The 14,331-nt window shown below is 63.5% G+C and overlaps 3 protein-coding genes across 3 annotated transcripts; all 3 read left to right on the plus strand.

Moving 5' to 3' along the window:
* The first annotated feature begins 393 nt into the window (after positions 1-393).
* On the plus strand, positions 394-3,783 carry LOC137863123 (zona pellucida sperm-binding protein 3-like). The gene is made up of 9 exons (XM_068696039.1): positions 394-815; positions 1,716-1,834; positions 1,910-2,013; positions 2,230-2,407; positions 2,494-2,614; positions 2,757-2,848; positions 2,945-3,087; positions 3,220-3,309; positions 3,393-3,783. Exons 1-9 carry the CDS (start codon positions 432-434, stop codon positions 3,509-3,511), a joined length of 1,350 nt encoding a protein of 449 aa, XP_068552140.1. The 5' UTR covers positions 394-431; the 3' UTR covers positions 3,512-3,783.
* Positions 3,784-5,875: 2,092 nt separating this feature from the next.
* On the plus strand, positions 5,876-8,560 carry LOC137863125 (zona pellucida sperm-binding protein 3). Its single transcript, XM_068696040.1, has 9 exons — positions 5,876-6,462; positions 6,709-6,827; positions 6,904-7,007; positions 7,191-7,368; positions 7,440-7,560; positions 7,670-7,761; positions 8,024-8,160; positions 8,230-8,319; positions 8,393-8,560. The coding sequence occupies exons 1-9, from the start codon at positions 6,112-6,114 to the stop codon at positions 8,521-8,523; spliced, it is 1,323 nt and encodes a 440-aa protein (XP_068552141.1). The 5' UTR covers positions 5,876-6,111; the 3' UTR covers positions 8,524-8,560.
* Positions 8,561-12,472: 3,912 nt separating this feature from the next.
* On the plus strand, positions 12,473-14,275 carry COMMD4 (COMM domain containing 4). The gene is made up of 8 exons (XM_068696469.1): positions 12,473-12,646; positions 12,757-12,828; positions 12,916-12,981; positions 13,154-13,193; positions 13,298-13,417; positions 13,670-13,750; positions 13,911-14,081; positions 14,168-14,275. The coding sequence occupies exons 1-8, from the start codon at positions 12,644-12,646 to the stop codon at positions 14,206-14,208; spliced, it is 594 nt and encodes a 197-aa protein (XP_068552570.1). The 5' UTR covers positions 12,473-12,643; the 3' UTR covers positions 14,209-14,275.
* The last annotated feature ends 56 nt before the right edge of the window (positions 14,276-14,331 follow it).

Here is a 14,331-nt window from a genome sequence, read left to right on the forward strand (position 1 = left end):
CAGCCGTGAACCCCTCCTGCCCTGGAGATCCCCAATTGCCCTTGGCACGAGCAGCTCCTCAGGGATCACCGCAGGGCTGAAGGAGCTGGGACAGGGACAAGTTTGGGGACCTGAAGGGAGGGAAGATGCCACCTCCTTCCCACCCCAGCGCCCCCCACAGCACAAAGACCCCATTCTCTGGAGGAGGGACTCATCTCTTGGTAGGGCTGGTTATTACCAGACAAGGCACAAAAACCTCCGGCTGGCTAAAATCCAACACCTCTTCTTTGGCAAGGGACCCAGCAGCTCGTTAGCTAATTAGCACCCACCAGGATGGGCTCCCCAGGGATCCAGCTGCTCTCACCTGCTGCCAATTGCCCTTGACAGGAGGCGAGGGCTACAAAAGCCCCCGTGGCAGCTGGTGCTCCTTGTGCTGGGCTCTGGTGGGCAGGATGAGGTCTGGGAGCAGCCTGGGGCTCGCTCTTTTCTGCTGGCTGCTGGGGGAGGCGGCTGCTTACAACCCCTGGGGCTTTCTGAGAGGGGAGGCAGAGTTATGGGGGGCTCCTGCCGTGGGGCAGCCCCCTAACTTCTCCCCGTGGGCATGGGTGGATGTCTCCCAGCTCCAGGCTGCTGCCCCCCTGCACCCTGTGGCTGTGCAGTGCCAGGAGGCTCAGGTGGTGCTCACGGTGCACCGGGACCTCTTTGGCACTGGGCGCCTGGTCCGGGCTGGGGACCTGACCTTGGGCACGGCTGCCTGCCCCCCTACAGCCCAAAATGCTGCTGAGAACGTGGTGACCTTCGTGGCTGGGCTGCACGAGTGTGGCAGCACCCTCAGGGTAAGGATGGGGGCTGGATCTTTTATCGTGGTGCTGTGCACAGGGAAGGGATGCTGAGCGTTTGGGCATCCCCCTGGGGGCTTCAGGATGGGTTTTCTCCTCCCTCTCACAGAGCTGATGGCAGCCCTAGAAAGGCAGCAGCTGCCAGCCCTATAAATGCCTGCTGGTAAAGCCTGGTGGTTCTGTTAGCCAAGGGCAGGCTCCCTGCTGCCGTGATGCTCTGCTGCTTGCTGGTGGGCTGGAGCTGATGTGATGCTTGGTGGAGCGTGTCCCGCTTTGGCAGAGCGCTGTGGTTGGGCTTTAAAAGCTTAAAAGCCTTTCCCAGGAGCTGGACATCTCATCCTGGTTTTAGGGGTGGCAGAAGCTGTGCTGTCCGGGCTGGGGGCCAGCTCTGGCCCATCAGCAGGGATGGGCACGGACCAGGCAGAGGTTGGGTTTCTCCTGACAGATCTCCAAATCCTCCCATGTGTGCTGTGCTCACCTCCTCCAGGGTGCTGCCGATGCAGCCCAGGAGCCCCAGCAGCTGGTGCTGAGCTCAGGAGTGTTGCCAGAGCATGGCACGGTGCTGCTCCAGAGGAAACTGCCTTTGGTCCCTTTCCTCCGGAGAGGTTTGGGGCCACCAGGGCGGGAAGCTTTCACTAAAGCCCCCTGGGGGACAGACTGTCCTTCTGGGCACATGGAAATGAGAAGGAAACAACACCTGAAGCATCTCTCCATCCAGCCGTGCTGCTGGCCAGGCAGTGCTGGGACAGGCAGGAGTGTCCCTGCGGCAGGGTGGGTGCTGCACTGCTGCTGGTGGCCAGAGGAGAGCTCTCAGCGCTGAGGAGCCAGGCTTCAATGTGCTGCTCCGCTCCTTTAGCTGAAGGATAATGGTGGATAACGCATCTCGTCTCTCCCCAGGTGACCCCCGATGCTCTAATCTACAGCACAACCTTAAATTACAGCCCGCTCCATGCAGGCAACCCCGTCATCATCCGCACCAGCCCCGCTGTGGTTCCCATCGAGTGCCACTACCCCAGGTGAGTGGATGTGGATGAAGACCTCCCAAACCCTGCTGCCACGGAGCCTTCTAACCAGGGCATCCCTCTCCCCAGGAGGAGCAACGTGAGCAGCAGTGCCATCAAGCCCACCTGGGCACCTTTCCACTCCACCGTGGCCTCGGAGCAGAAGCTGCTCTTCTCCCTGCGCCTGATGAGCGGTGGGTTTGGGGACAGGGTCCTTTGGGGTGGCTGGGCTTCAACTAGGTGGCACAGTTGGTGCTGGTTTCACCCCGGGGTGTGCAGGTGGGACATGGATGTGGTGCTTTTGGGGCTTTGGCGTGATGTGGGCGGCCACCAGGGCTCCCTTGGGTGGGAGAGGAGAAGCACCGGGAGCCCCCCAGCTCCCTGTTCATGAGAGCCTGCTCTGCTTCCAGATGACTGGAGTGCCGAGAGAGCCTCGGCCGTGTTCCAGCTGGGAGAGGTGCTGCACTTCCAAGCCGGGGTTGATGCGGAGAACCACGCGCCCCTGCGGCTCTTTGTGGACAGCTGCGTGGCCACCCCGGCCCCGGAGAGGGGCTCCTCTCCCCAGTACGCCTTCATCGACTTCAGCGGGTACGAGCTGGCCATGCCTCGGGTAGGGGCGCCTTTCCTCCTGGATTTCGGCGAGGAGAAACCCTCGGCCTTGCCTTTTTGCCTAGGTGCCTGGTGGATGGGCAGCTGGACGATGCCACCTCGGCTTTTGTATCCCCGCGGCCCCGTCCAGACGTGCTCCGGTTCGCAGTGGAGGCGTTCAAGTTCGCAGCAGACTCCAGCAGCCTGGTAAATCCTCCCCGAAGGGAACCCCCTGGTTGGGAACCACTTCCCCAACCTGTCACTTCTGGATCCCCTGGGGTGGCCGTGCTCCTTTTGGGGACCCCTCTAACAGCGCCGACCCCTTCTGCTCTGCTTTCCCCCCCCCCAGATCTACATCACCTGCCACCTGAAGGCCTCCCTGGCTGACCGTGCTCCTGATGCCCTGAACAAGGCTTGCTCCTTCGACAAAGCCAGCAGCCTGTGAGTGCCTGGGGGGCTTGGGGCCTCTCCTTCAGACCCCAAAGCACGTGAGGGGTCCCTGATGAAGGGCGGGCTGCTCACCGGGCTCTCTTGCAGCTGGGTGCCCGTGGAAGGCCCCCGGGACGTGTGCTCCTGCTGCGAGGCTCGGCGCTGCCCCTCGGGGGGGCTCTCCAGGAGGCTCCAGGCTCCCTCCCGCTGGCAAGGAGGACGCTCCCGGAGGGACCTCTCCTCCCAGCCCGGTAGGTTTATGGGGTTTTGCAGCTGGTGCAGCTGGGACAGCTCGCTCTGAGCTGAGTGGTGAGAGCTAAATGTCCCTGGGGGAGCCAAGTGTCCAGAGGAGCTGATCAGAGCCCTGGTGTCCTCCCTTCTAGATCCTGTGGTGGAAGAAGAGGACATCGTGCTTGGCCCCCTGCTCATCCACAGCTGGCAGCATCCCACCAGGGGCAGGACGCCCTCGGGAGGTAGGGTGAGGGCAGGGATTTGGGGCAGGCGGTGGCAGGTCCCAGCTCTGCCCCTATAACGCCTCCCTGCTTCTCCTCCCCAGCTGCAGGAGGGCACCTGGGGCTGGTCCTGGGGCTGGCTGCGATTTTTGGCTTGGTCGTCCTGATCCTGGCTGCTCTGGGAGCTCTGCCTGCCTGCCGCCAGCCCAGCAATCCTGTCTGAGGTGCTGTCAGCTTTTATGGCCTGTCTAATAAAGAGAAAGAAACCTGAAAGGCTGGGGGGCTTCCTGGGGTGGGGGTACAGAAGGGTGTTGGAGGGTGAGCTACGCAAATCCCCGTGTTCACCCATAAAACCCCAGTTTTAACCCAAAAACCCCAGTTTTAACCCATTAGCTGGGCTGCTTTGCCTCTCTCAGCCCGTCTGGGTCTCGTTTCCCTGCCCTCAGCAGGGCTTTGTGGAGCCTTAGGGACCCTCTGGGGCACCCGACAGGGAACCGGTGTGAAAAATCAGCATGCACCCTGCCCTTCTTCATGGAAACGGGGGCATTTAGCCTTAAAAATGCTCCTGTGGTGCATCGGTAATTCCTCACTCACGGTGAAATTAAGCCAAAGCCAGGCAGAGCGGAGGGGCAAGGAGGGGAGCCCTGCGGGTGGGTCGGGCTCTGCCCGGGACAGGGGGAGGCAGGAATTCCACTCCCTGCCCCAAGGACTGTTTGCACGTTTTCCCCAAGGCTTGTTACATATTTCTGTGCCCAAACAGTCCTTGGGGCAGGGAGTGGAATTTCTGCCCCCGCTCCCCCCCCAGAAAGGGGTTTGGGGTTGGCATCTGGTCCTCCCTCTGCTGCCCTGCATGGGCAGGGCGCCCCAGAAGTTGTTTCTCTCTTTTTTTTTTTTTTTTCCCCAAATTCCTTTTCAATATCCCAGCTTGGTGGCACCAAGCCCCATACAGCTGTCTCTGCCAGAGCAAAGCAGGGGCCACAGCGATGTGGCAGGAGCTGGGGCTCGCTCGCAGCATGGGATTTTGGGGGCTCTGAAAGCTGGCAGCATCCATCCACCTCCAAGAAGGAAGAAGAATTTTGGCCAAATCAGCTCTATAAAGAGACTTGGGATGGGGGAAGGCTCTGTGGCTTGCACCCATGAGCAGCTGCCCCCCTTAACAGCTCCTGTCCCCTCCTGAGCCCTGTCCCCAGCTGACTTTTCACTTGAAGTTCTGTGCTCTAAGTGAAAATGAGACATGCTTTGTACTTTTGCGCAAGGGGGGAAAAACGCTGCTGTGGGGATGCTCAGGGACTTTCTGTGCTCGCCCCCTTTCCTGGCCGTGCTGGGATGGGGCCAGCGTCCTCTTCCGCTCAGAACAGACGGGAGAAGGGCACGGGGACAAGCGGTGAGGGCTTGGCTGGGAGCAGAAATTCCCCTTTCCAGAGCCAAACGCCTCCCAGCTCGGGGTCTTTCCACCCCAAATAGCTGCCCCCATGCCCCCCCAGGGGGGATCCAGCCCTGGGCTCGAGCCCTGGCACCCCCAGCCCCCCGACCTCCCAAGCCAAGGACCCGGCCGTGCTGCTGCCCTCGTGCCGAGGCTCCCCGGGGGGGGCCGCCCACTTATTTACTGATTCAGCATCGCCCGCTGCCCTTATCTTTCGTCAGCGCGAGCGCCTTTGCCAAATATTCTGCCGGAGCTGGAGGCTCCCTGCTGGAATCCCTGGCATTTCTACGCAAGCAGCAGGCTCAAGGTATTTTAAACACACAGGAGAAGCCCTGGCCGGCCGCGCAGGAAAGGCAGAAGGGTTAGGATTTTGGCAGGGTGACGTGGGCACATCATGTAGCTTTTGGGGAACGTTACAGCAGGTATGAGCCATCCCCAGCTCCAAAATCAGTGGGGTTTCTGCTAGCAGCGTGCTGGCTGACACCTGGCCCAAAACCTTGTTCCCATTTCCTTTAAATTTCCCAGCAAATGGCCAAGCTGCTCCCGGTCAGACACCCACACCGTCCTGCTGCCCCTTGTGTGAGGCTGCCTGGGGCCATCCCAAAAGGTGCAGAAGGATTTGGGGTGTGCAGCGGAGCACCCTGGGTCTGCTGTGCCCTGGCAGGACAGGGGGAAAAAGAGATAAGGGCACTCAAAAGAAGGGGCTGAAGGTGTGTGGGGAAGGGAGCGAGGGGTGGAGCGCCTCGCCTTGCTCCCTGCACCCCGTCCCGTTTCCTTGCTGGCAGCCAAACGCACACGGCCCGGGGAGAGGCGATAACACGGGGCCACAGCTCCCAGCCCAGCCCTGCCCTAGCCTCGTGGCCAGCAGCAATGAGGCCGAAATGGGGATTAAGGGGTGCTGGCTGAGCCCCGCCACGCTCATGCCACCAGTGACGGAGCTCCAGCAGCTGCTGCTCCAGCATCCCGGGGGGGGGCTGCGAAAAGCCCCTGCGTGGGCTGGGGGCTCTGGGAGCAGCAGCATCCATCCCAGGGGGCTGCTCCTCGAGGAGGGGGCGGCGAGAAGCGGCCTGGTCTGGGCCCCCCCTGGCTCCCCCTGCTCCTGTCACCTCCCCGGGGGCCTTGAAAAGCCCCTTATCGCCCGGCGCGTAACCTAAACAAGCCACTTTGTACCCGTCTCCTCGTCTCCGGCTTCTGCTGAGTTTTCTAAACAATTCCCCCAAAGAGGCTGACGAGGATCTTTTCTCTCGCCTTGGGCAGCCCGGGACGGGGGGCTCAGCACCCCGGAAATGACTCTGCCTCCCCGTCCCCCCCCCTGGGCGGCCGGCTCCGGGGGCTCAGGGATATAAAGCACCGCGGCACAGCCCGGGATCCCTGAGCTGGGCGTGCTGGAAGCAGGCGGGATGCGACGCGGCGGCGGCTTGGCGCTGGGGCTCCTCTGCTGGCTGGTGGCCCAGGTGGCCTCCTACACGCCCTGGGACTTCTCCTGGGGGGCGCGGGGGGACCCCTCCGCCTGGTCCTGGGGGGCCGAATCCCACTCGCGGGCCGTGCCCGGCTCGCAGCCGGTGACGGTGCAGTGCCAGGAGGCGCAGCTGGTGGTGACGGTGCACAGGGACCTCTTTGGCACCGGGCGCCTCATCAACGCGGCCGACCTGACGCTGGGCCCGGCGGCGTGCAAGCACTCCTCGCTCAACGCCGCCCACAACACCGTCACCTTCGCCGCCGGCCTCCACGAGTGCGGCAGCGTCGTGCAGGTGAGACCCGCTCCCGTCCCCTGCCCTGCGTGAGTGGCAAGAGCCAGGGGGTGTCGCTCCCAAAAAGGAGTTTTTTTCACCCGAAGCTGCTTTGCGCTTTTATCCGGATAACCCCGATAGTGCTAAGTCCCCAGCTCAGCGTTTTACCGTTTTATTTGTGTTTTCTGGTGGGAAAATGATGGTTCTGGGGTGCGTGGGGAGGTCTTGGTGGTCTCGCTGCCAGCCCTGCAGCCTTTCCCCACCCAGGTGACGCCGGACGCCCTCATCTACCGCACGCTCATCAACTACGACCCCAGCCCTGCCAGCAACCCCCTCATCATCCGCACCAACCCGGCCGTCATCCCCATTGAGTGCCACTACCCCAGGTAAGGGCTCTGCGTCCTCACCGCCCCACTGAGGCCCCCCGGTCTGCGGCTGCGTCCTGACACCGTCCCTTGGCAGGAGGGAGAACGTGAGCAGCAACGCCATCCGGCCCACATGGGCTCCCTTCAGCTCCACCTTGTCGGCCGAGGAGAGGCTGGTGTTCTCCCTGCGCCTCATGAACGGTAGGTGGGATGTACCAGAGGGTGCTCAGCACCCAGTACAGCAAAGCCCTGGTCCCAGTTGCCCAACTGGGGCAGCCAACGTGCCCAAATCCAGCACGGGTGCTGCTCCCTGGGGCGTCACCTCCAAAGGTCCCACCTCTGTCCCCCTGGGGACACCCCGATTGTCACCACTCTGCCTTGCAGAGGACTGGAGCGCGGAGAGACCCTTCACCGGCTTCCAGCTGGGCGACATCCTCAACATCCAGGCGGAGGTCAGCACCGAGAGCCACGTGCCCCTGCGGCTCTTCGTGGACAGCTGCGTGGCCGCCCTGAGCCCCGACGGCGACTCCTCGCCCCACTACTCCATCATCGACTTCAACGGGTGAGCCCCGGCTGAGCGCTGCGCTTTGGGGGGTCCTTTGGGACGCTGACACCCCCCCGCCCTGTGTCTAGGTGCCTGGTGGACGGGAGGCTGGATGACACCAGCTCTGCCTTCATAACCCCCCGGCCGCAGGAGGACATGCTGCGGTTCAGGATCGATGTGTTCAGGTTCGCGGGGGACACCAGGAACCTGGTAAGGCTGCGTGTGTGTGTCCCCAAAGCTCAGCATGAGCCAGGCGGTGTCCTCGTGGGCACCATGGCCCTAGAGAGAGGTGCTCAGCTCTTCCCCTGCCTCCCCCCAGATCTACATCACCTGCCACCTGAAGGTGACGCCGGCAGACCAAGCCCCAGACCCCCAGAACAAGGCTTGCTCCTTCAATAAAGCCAGAAACACGTGAGTAGCTGCGGCACGGACCCCAGGGCGTTTTTATGGACCCAAACAGGGTCAGCGTCCAAGCACAGGACACCAATCCTCTGTGGCTTTGGGTGGGATGGACGAGGAGGCACCAGGTGCTGGGACATCAAACCCAAGCTCCACCACTGTGGTGGCTCTGGGTTTGGCCATGCTCCGGGGGTTCCTCTGGGCACAAAAACTCCGGAGGGCTGGGTGCTGGGGGTCCCCACCTGCCAGTGACGGTGCTCCTGCCCTGCTCCAGCTGGGTGCCGGTGGAAGGCACCCGGGACATCTGCAGCTGCTGTGAGACGGGCAACTGCGAGCCCCCCGCGCTCTCCCGGAGGCTCAACCCCCTGGAGCGATGGCCCGGCCGCCGCTTCCGTCGGGATGCACCTGAGGGTAAGGCCCTGGTGCGGGTAGGGATGTGCGGGCCGGGGTGAGCCCAGCTCACGCTTCCACCCTGCCCAGGGAAAGAGATCGAAGCCGACGTGGTCATCGGCCCCGTGCTGCTCTCAGCAGACCCAGGAGCCATCAGAGAGCAGCGGGAGGGAGGGGACGGTAAGCGCCAACCAGCCAGGGCCCCGCAGTCCTGCCCAGTGCCGTGCTCTGACGCCTTCCTTGCGTTTTGCAGGTGCAGCGGTGGCGGTGCCTGGCGCAATGGCGGGGCTGGTGTGCGTGGCCGTGGCCGTGGCGCTGGCTGGGGTCGCCGTGGCCGTGGGCATCGCGCGGAGGGGCTGTGCCCGCGGTTCTGCTGGGGCGTGAGCGCGGGGCGAGCCCTCAATAAAACCTGCAAAAAGGACGAGCTGTGCCCCTGCTGCTCCCTGCCACGCCGCTCCGGGGATGGGGGGGCTGCCTTGCCTCCAGCGGGGCTGGGGGCGGCACCGGGAGCGGAGCCCGGTCCTGCCGAGTGGGGCCCCTCAGCCCCCGGGCTGCAGCCCCCGGGGCTCGGTGCCCGCCCTGGGGCTCCTGGGGCTGGGGGGTCCCGGGGTGGCCCCGGCCGGGTCCCGGCTCCCCGGGGGCGCTGCAGCCACACGGGGGGCTCCGGCCAGAGGGGGCGGGGCTGGGGCTTGGCCACGCCCCTCTCGCCGCTTTCCCGCCGCGCCCGACTTCCCGCCCTCAGTCCCCACTCAGGTCCGCCCCTCACTACTTTTCCCTCCCCTTCCCAGCAGCCCCGTGGGCGGGGCAGAGCGGGGAGCGCTGCGCCGGGATTGGGCGCGCCTCGGGGCGTCCAGGATCGCGATTGGCTGCGGTGCGGAGCCGGGCGGGGCCAGGGGGTTAAGAGCGCGCGGAGGTGGTGGCGCTGCCTGGGCTCAGAGCCCGGCTCGGTTTAGGGCTGCACGTTGGGGGGCGGCGCCCTCTTGGGGCTGGGAAAGGGCGGCTGAGCGCGGAGGTGTCGGGGGCGGGAAGCCGGCTAGGAGCTGCCGCATCTCCCGAAAAGCCCAAGTGTTGCTTTTGTCAGAGCATGACAGCAGAAGCTGAGTCTCTTGATTCTGAGACCCCCAAAAGCGCAGAGTGCTGTTGTTTGGGGCTGGGAAACTGACCAAGGTGGCAGGGAGTGTGTGGGGGAGAGCAGGGCCCATGGGCCCTCACCAGAGGCAGGGATTCAGTCACAGGTGTCCTAGAAGTGCAGGAGGACAGCGTGCACCAGGCTGAAGTTGATGTATGAGACAGTGGAAGGAGAAAGCTGAAAAGAAAAGGAAAAAAACCTTTTTGCCCATAGATTCAATGCTGGTACACAGCCACTAGGCCACACTTCAAGTGCTGTGTTCAGCTTTGGGCCCCTCACTACCAGAAGGACATCAAGGCCCTGGAGCATGTCCAGAGAAGGGCTACAAAGCTGGTGAAGGGCCTAGGACACAAGTCCTGTGAGAGGCGGCTGAGGGAACTGGGGGTGTTTAGTCTGGAGAAAAAGAGGCTCAGAGGAGACCTCATTGCTTTCTGAAAGTGCCTGAAAGGAAGGTGTGGGGAGCTGGGGGTCAGCCTCTTCTCACAGGTAGCTTGTGATAGGGCCAGAGGGAATGGCCTCAAGTTGTGCCTGGGAAGGTTCAGGTTGGAAATGAGGAGACATTTCTGCTCAGAAAGAGCAGTCAGGCATTGGGAGGGGTTGCCCAGGGAGGTGGTGGAGTCACCGTCCCTGGGGGTGTTCAAGGAGAGGTTGGACGTGGTGCTTAGGGACAGGTTTCAGTGGGTGATGTTGGTGGTAGGGGGGTGGTTGGACCAGATAACCCTGGAGGTTTTTTCCAACCTTTCATATTCTATGATTCTAATTTATTAACTGGTCAATAGCGGCAGTGTACAATATGACAGTTAATATCGATATCCAAGTTCTGACTGATTGATTTATGGCCTTGTCAAATCCAGCTGTCACCAGCCAGCGCTGAAACGACAGCCCGGCGGCGTCCCGAGGGGTGCGGGGCAGGGGCTGAGGGAAGGCGGTCCGAGCTGCACGGCCGTGCCGGACCTCCTGCCCTCAGTCCTCACTCAGGTCCGCTCCCACGGGGCCCTGCCGCCGTGCTGGGGATACCCGGACCCGGGCAGAGCTGTTGCAGGCCCCTGCAGCTGCGTTGCAGTCCCCGGCTGCTGCCCCAGCCCTGCCCCTCGCCCCGGGGCGACAGCTTCAGCCCCATCCCCATGCAGCAGCTCTGCGCTGCAGGGGAGGGCTCCTCCAGATATTCCCAGCGCTGGCTGACGGCCGCCTTTTCATCCCCGAATCCATATTTTCAACTCTTGCTGCGTGTTTAGCCCCGGATCTGTATTTTCAGCTCACGCACCGTGGTTCGTTTTCAGCACTGTCTCAGCTCGGCACGCTCCATGCACCTGATGCTTCTCTGGCTTCTCACAGCTCGTGCCCTGCCCGCGGCCCTCCCGACCGCCTGCTGCGGCTCCCGCGGCCTCGGGGCAGCCCCGGGACCGTGGCTGGGGGCGCGCGCAGGCGGCTTAGGAGAGGCCCCTCCCCCAGCAGCGCGGCCCCGCCCCTCCCTCGCCGCGTTCCCGCCATGCCCGACCTCCCGCCCTCAGTCCCCACTCAGGTCCGACCCTCACCGCTCCGCCCCCCCCCCCCCCCCCCTCCCCCGCAGCCCCGTGGGCGGGGCTGACCGGGGAGCGCTGTGCCGGGATTGGGCGCACCCCGAGACGCCCAAGGTCAGGATTGGCTGCGGGGCCGCCGCCGCCAGGGGGTTAAGAGCGCACGGGGCGGAAGTCGCAGCTCAGTTCAGGGCTGAGCGTCGGAGGCGGAGCCTGTCGGGCCCTGGCGGCGCCCTCTCAGGGCTGGGAAGGGGAGGTCTCGGGGGCTGCTGCATCTCCCGAAAAGCCCAAGTGCTGCTTTCGTCAGAGCTTGAGAGCCGAGGCTGAGTCCCGCATTTCTGAGACCCGTAAAAGGGCTGAGTACATAGCTTGCAACACCTCCCAATTAATTAACCAATCAATACTTACACAGCGTACAGCTATGACAGTTAATAGCGATACTCGAGTTATGACAGCAATTGATTTATGGCCTTGTCAAAACCAGCTGAAATCAGCCAGAGCTGACAGGAGCTGACAGGCTGAGCATCTCTGCTCCTGAATGGCCAGCAGCTGGTGCTGAGATGGAGAGCTAGGGCTGAAAAGAGCTGGAGTGTTGATCATCTGGAGCTGAAACACAGGACACAAAGTGAAAATAAAGATCCAAGGGGGAAGGAAGAAACAAAGGGCACAGGCTTCTATATTTATACAATGGCATGAGGTGAAATCACAGATCACAAAATGAGAATAATGATCCAAGGTGGAAACACCAGGCACAAGCTAAAAACAGATGATGTGAAGTGAAAACAGCATGCTGGTGGTGAAACACAGTGCTTGACAGACAAAACCCTAATTAAACAAGTATCAGTGAATATTTATACTGTGGCATAAGATGAAAATACAGGTCACACACTGAGAACAGAGATCCAGGGCTGGAACAGTGCTCAAGCTGAAATGGTTGTGTTGGCAGTGAAACCCAGTGCATGAGCAAGGGAACCTCTCTCTTAATGAATCAATCCGTTTATAGAGTGATATGACCCAGAAACAAAGGGTACAAACTCAAAATAAGGATCTAGGGAGAAAAAGCGTAGCACAACCCAAACACCACGAGAGGAAAAAAATAAAAGAAAAATTAAATCAGCCCCTGTCGTGAAGCTCTGACGAAAGCAGCACTTGGGCTTTTCAGAAGACACAGGCCCCGTCCCCGAGACCCCCAACCTGGTTTCAGCCCGAGACCGCCGCGCTCAGCCTCCCCTTCCGAGCCCCACGAGGAAGCCTCCCCCTACGTGCAACTCTGAACCGCGACAGCGCTGCCACCCCGCGCGCTCTTAAGTCTCTGGCCCCGCCCGGCTCCGCGCCGCAGCCAATCGCGACGCTCGGTGGCTCGAGGTGCGCCCAATCCCGGCGCAGCGCTCCGCGCTCTGCTCCGCCCACAATACTATGGGAAGGGGGGGGGGGGGGTTAGAGTAGTGAGGGGCGGACCTGAGTGGGGACTGAGGGCGGGAGGTAGGTGTGGCGGGAACGCGGTGAGGGAAAGGCGGGAGCCGAGGGGCGGGGCCAACCCAGCCCCGCCCCCTCTGGCCGGAGCCCCCCGCGCGGCTGCGGCGCCCCCGGGGAGCCGGGACCCGGCCGGGGCCACCCCGGGACCCCCCGGCCCCAGGAGCCCCAGGGCGGGCACCGAGCCCCGGGGGCTGCAGCCCGGGCCGGGGCCCCACTCGGCAGGACCGGGCTCCGCTCCCGGTGCCGCCCCCAGCCCCGAGGCTGGGACTCGCCGTCCCCTCCCTCTCACCGCCCTCCCCCGGTTCCTCCCCCGAGCGCAGCGCCGGGCCGGAGCGGTTCCGGGTCGCGGAGGCGGAGGCGGAGGGAGGTGCCCGGCGGAGAGATGGTGGGGCCGGGGCCGGGTGGCGGGGAGCGGGGCGGGCGGGCCGGGAGCCGCGCTTCCCTCGGGGGGGCTCGGGGCCGCGGCGGGGCTCTCACCGCCCCTTTCCTCCGCAGCGGTTCCGGTTCTGCGGGGACCTGGACTGCCCCGACTGGGTGCTGGCCGAGATCAGCGTCCTGGCCAAAATCGTTAAGTGTCCGCGCCCCCCCTCTCCGCCCCGTTGCTGGGCTCGGCTGCCTTGTGGGGGCGCTGACCCGTCCTTGTCCCCCCCCCAGTCCTCCGTGAAGTTGAAGCTGATCTGCGCCCAGGTGCTGCGGGAGCTGCTGGGAGAGGCCATCGATGTGAGTGCTCAGCTGCCCCGGGGATGCGGTGATGCTCTGCAACCCCAATGGAGACCGCAGAAGCTCTCCAAGCCTCTGCCTTAGTTATGATTTTACAGCATAGAGCTATAGCGCTAATGGAATTAAAGCATTGCTTTATCATGTAACTAGTGCCTGCTCTCGTCTCCCACAGTATGAGAAGATCCTGAAGCTGACATCAGATGCCAAGTTGGGTGAGTCCTGCTCCTCTGCTGCTGCCAAGGGCCCTGCTCTCCCCACCTGGAGCTTCCCAGAGGAGGTCTGGCTGCCATCGGGCTGAATCCTCTCCTCCCTGCAGAGTCTGGTGATGTGAAGGCCACGATCGCCGTCCTTGACTTCATCTTCTCTAGTGCAGCCAAGCACAACGTGGATGGCGAGTCCCTGTCCAGCGAGCTGCAGCAGCTGGGGCTGCCCAAAGGTGGGACATGGGGCGGGCTTTGGGGCGGCCCCACAGCTGAGCTGCCAGCACTGGGCACTGAGCAAGCAGTGCAGGATGGGGCCGTCCTCATCCTCTCTGTGCCACATCCCCTTCATGCTGTCTGCCCCTGGGGTCTCTTACAACTGTTTGGGCCCAGTCCTGTTGCCGCACACCTGGGGTTTGGCTGCAGCAGGGCTGGAGCTGGCATCAGTGGGTGCTTTTTGTGTGTGTGTTGTCTCTTGTCTTGGGCAGAACACGCCACGGGGTTGTGCCGGTCCTACGAGGAGAAGCAGAGCTCCCTGCAGGAGAGCCTCAGGGCCTGCAGCCTGCGACGTGAGTGCAGCCTCTGGTGACCCCGGTGCATCTGCCCCACGATTTTAGGGGCAGGGGAGAGAGGCCGCGCGGGGTCCCTCCCTCTTGAGGACGCGTTTGGGTTACTTTTTGACCTTTGGGTGATTCTGGGGGAGGCTGTGACCCTGCCCTCCCGTTGCAGTGAGCCAGCTGGACTCGGTGTCGTGGCGGGTGGACTACACGCTGAGCTCCAGCGAGCTGCGGGACGTGGGCGAGCCCCTGGTGCACCTGCTGCTCCGCCTGCGGGGTGGCACCACAGCGGCGGCCGTCCCCGTGGCCGTGTCCGCGGACAAGTTCCGGGTGCTGCTGGCAGGTAGGCCCGGGGGGCGTGGGGGGGGGCTGCGGGCAGGGCCCCTGCCTCACGCCACAGCCCCACCGCCCCTCTCCTTCTCCCCGCAGAGCTGAAGCAGGCCCAGGCGCTGATGCAGACCCTGCTGTGAGCCCGGGGATGATTCTGCCTCCGCCTTCCCACCCACCGAGCCCCCCCCAATAAAGGCTGGAGCCGAGCCCGAGCTGTGCCCGCCCCTTGTGCCCGGGGAGGCCGCGGGACCCCCAGGCCTCAC

Source organism: Anas acuta, chromosome 12 (assembly GCF_963932015.1).
Source record: "Anas acuta chromosome 12, bAnaAcu1.1, whole genome shotgun sequence".
NCBI lineage: Eukaryota > Metazoa > Chordata > Aves > Anseriformes > Anatidae > Anas > Anas acuta.

Bases quoted from the DNA above. Each gene is read 5' to 3' on its own strand.
- LOC137863123 (XM_068696039.1), top strand. From the start codon at position 432: ATGAGGTCTGGGAGCAGCCTGGGGCTCGCTCTTTTCTGCTGGCTGCTG. The intron at 816-1,715 runs GTAAGGATGGGG...GTCTCTCCCCAG, and splicing joins AGTGTGGCAGCACCCTCAGG to GTGACCCCCGATGCTCTAAT. The intron at 3,310-3,392 runs GTAGGGTGAGGG...TCTCCTCCCCAG, and splicing joins GGGCAGGACGCCCTCGGGAG to CTGCAGGAGGGCACCTGGGG.
- LOC137863125 (XM_068696040.1), top strand. From the start codon at position 6,112: ATGCGACGCGGCGGCGGCTTGGCGCTGGGGCTCCTCTGCTGGCTGGTG. The intron at 7,008-7,190 runs GTAGGTGGGATG...TCTGCCTTGCAG, and splicing joins CTCCCTGCGCCTCATGAACG to AGGACTGGAGCGCGGAGAGA. The intron at 7,762-8,023 runs GTGAGTAGCTGC...GCCCTGCTCCAG, and splicing joins TTCAATAAAGCCAGAAACAC to CTGGGTGCCGGTGGAAGGCA.
- COMMD4 (XM_068696469.1), top strand. The intron at 12,829-12,915 runs GTTAAGTGTCCG...TCCCCCCCCCAG, and splicing joins TCAGCGTCCTGGCCAAAATC to TCCTCCGTGAAGTTGAAGCT. The intron at 13,751-13,910 runs GTGAGTGCAGCC...CTCCCGTTGCAG, and splicing joins CAGGGCCTGCAGCCTGCGAC to TGAGCCAGCTGGACTCGGTG.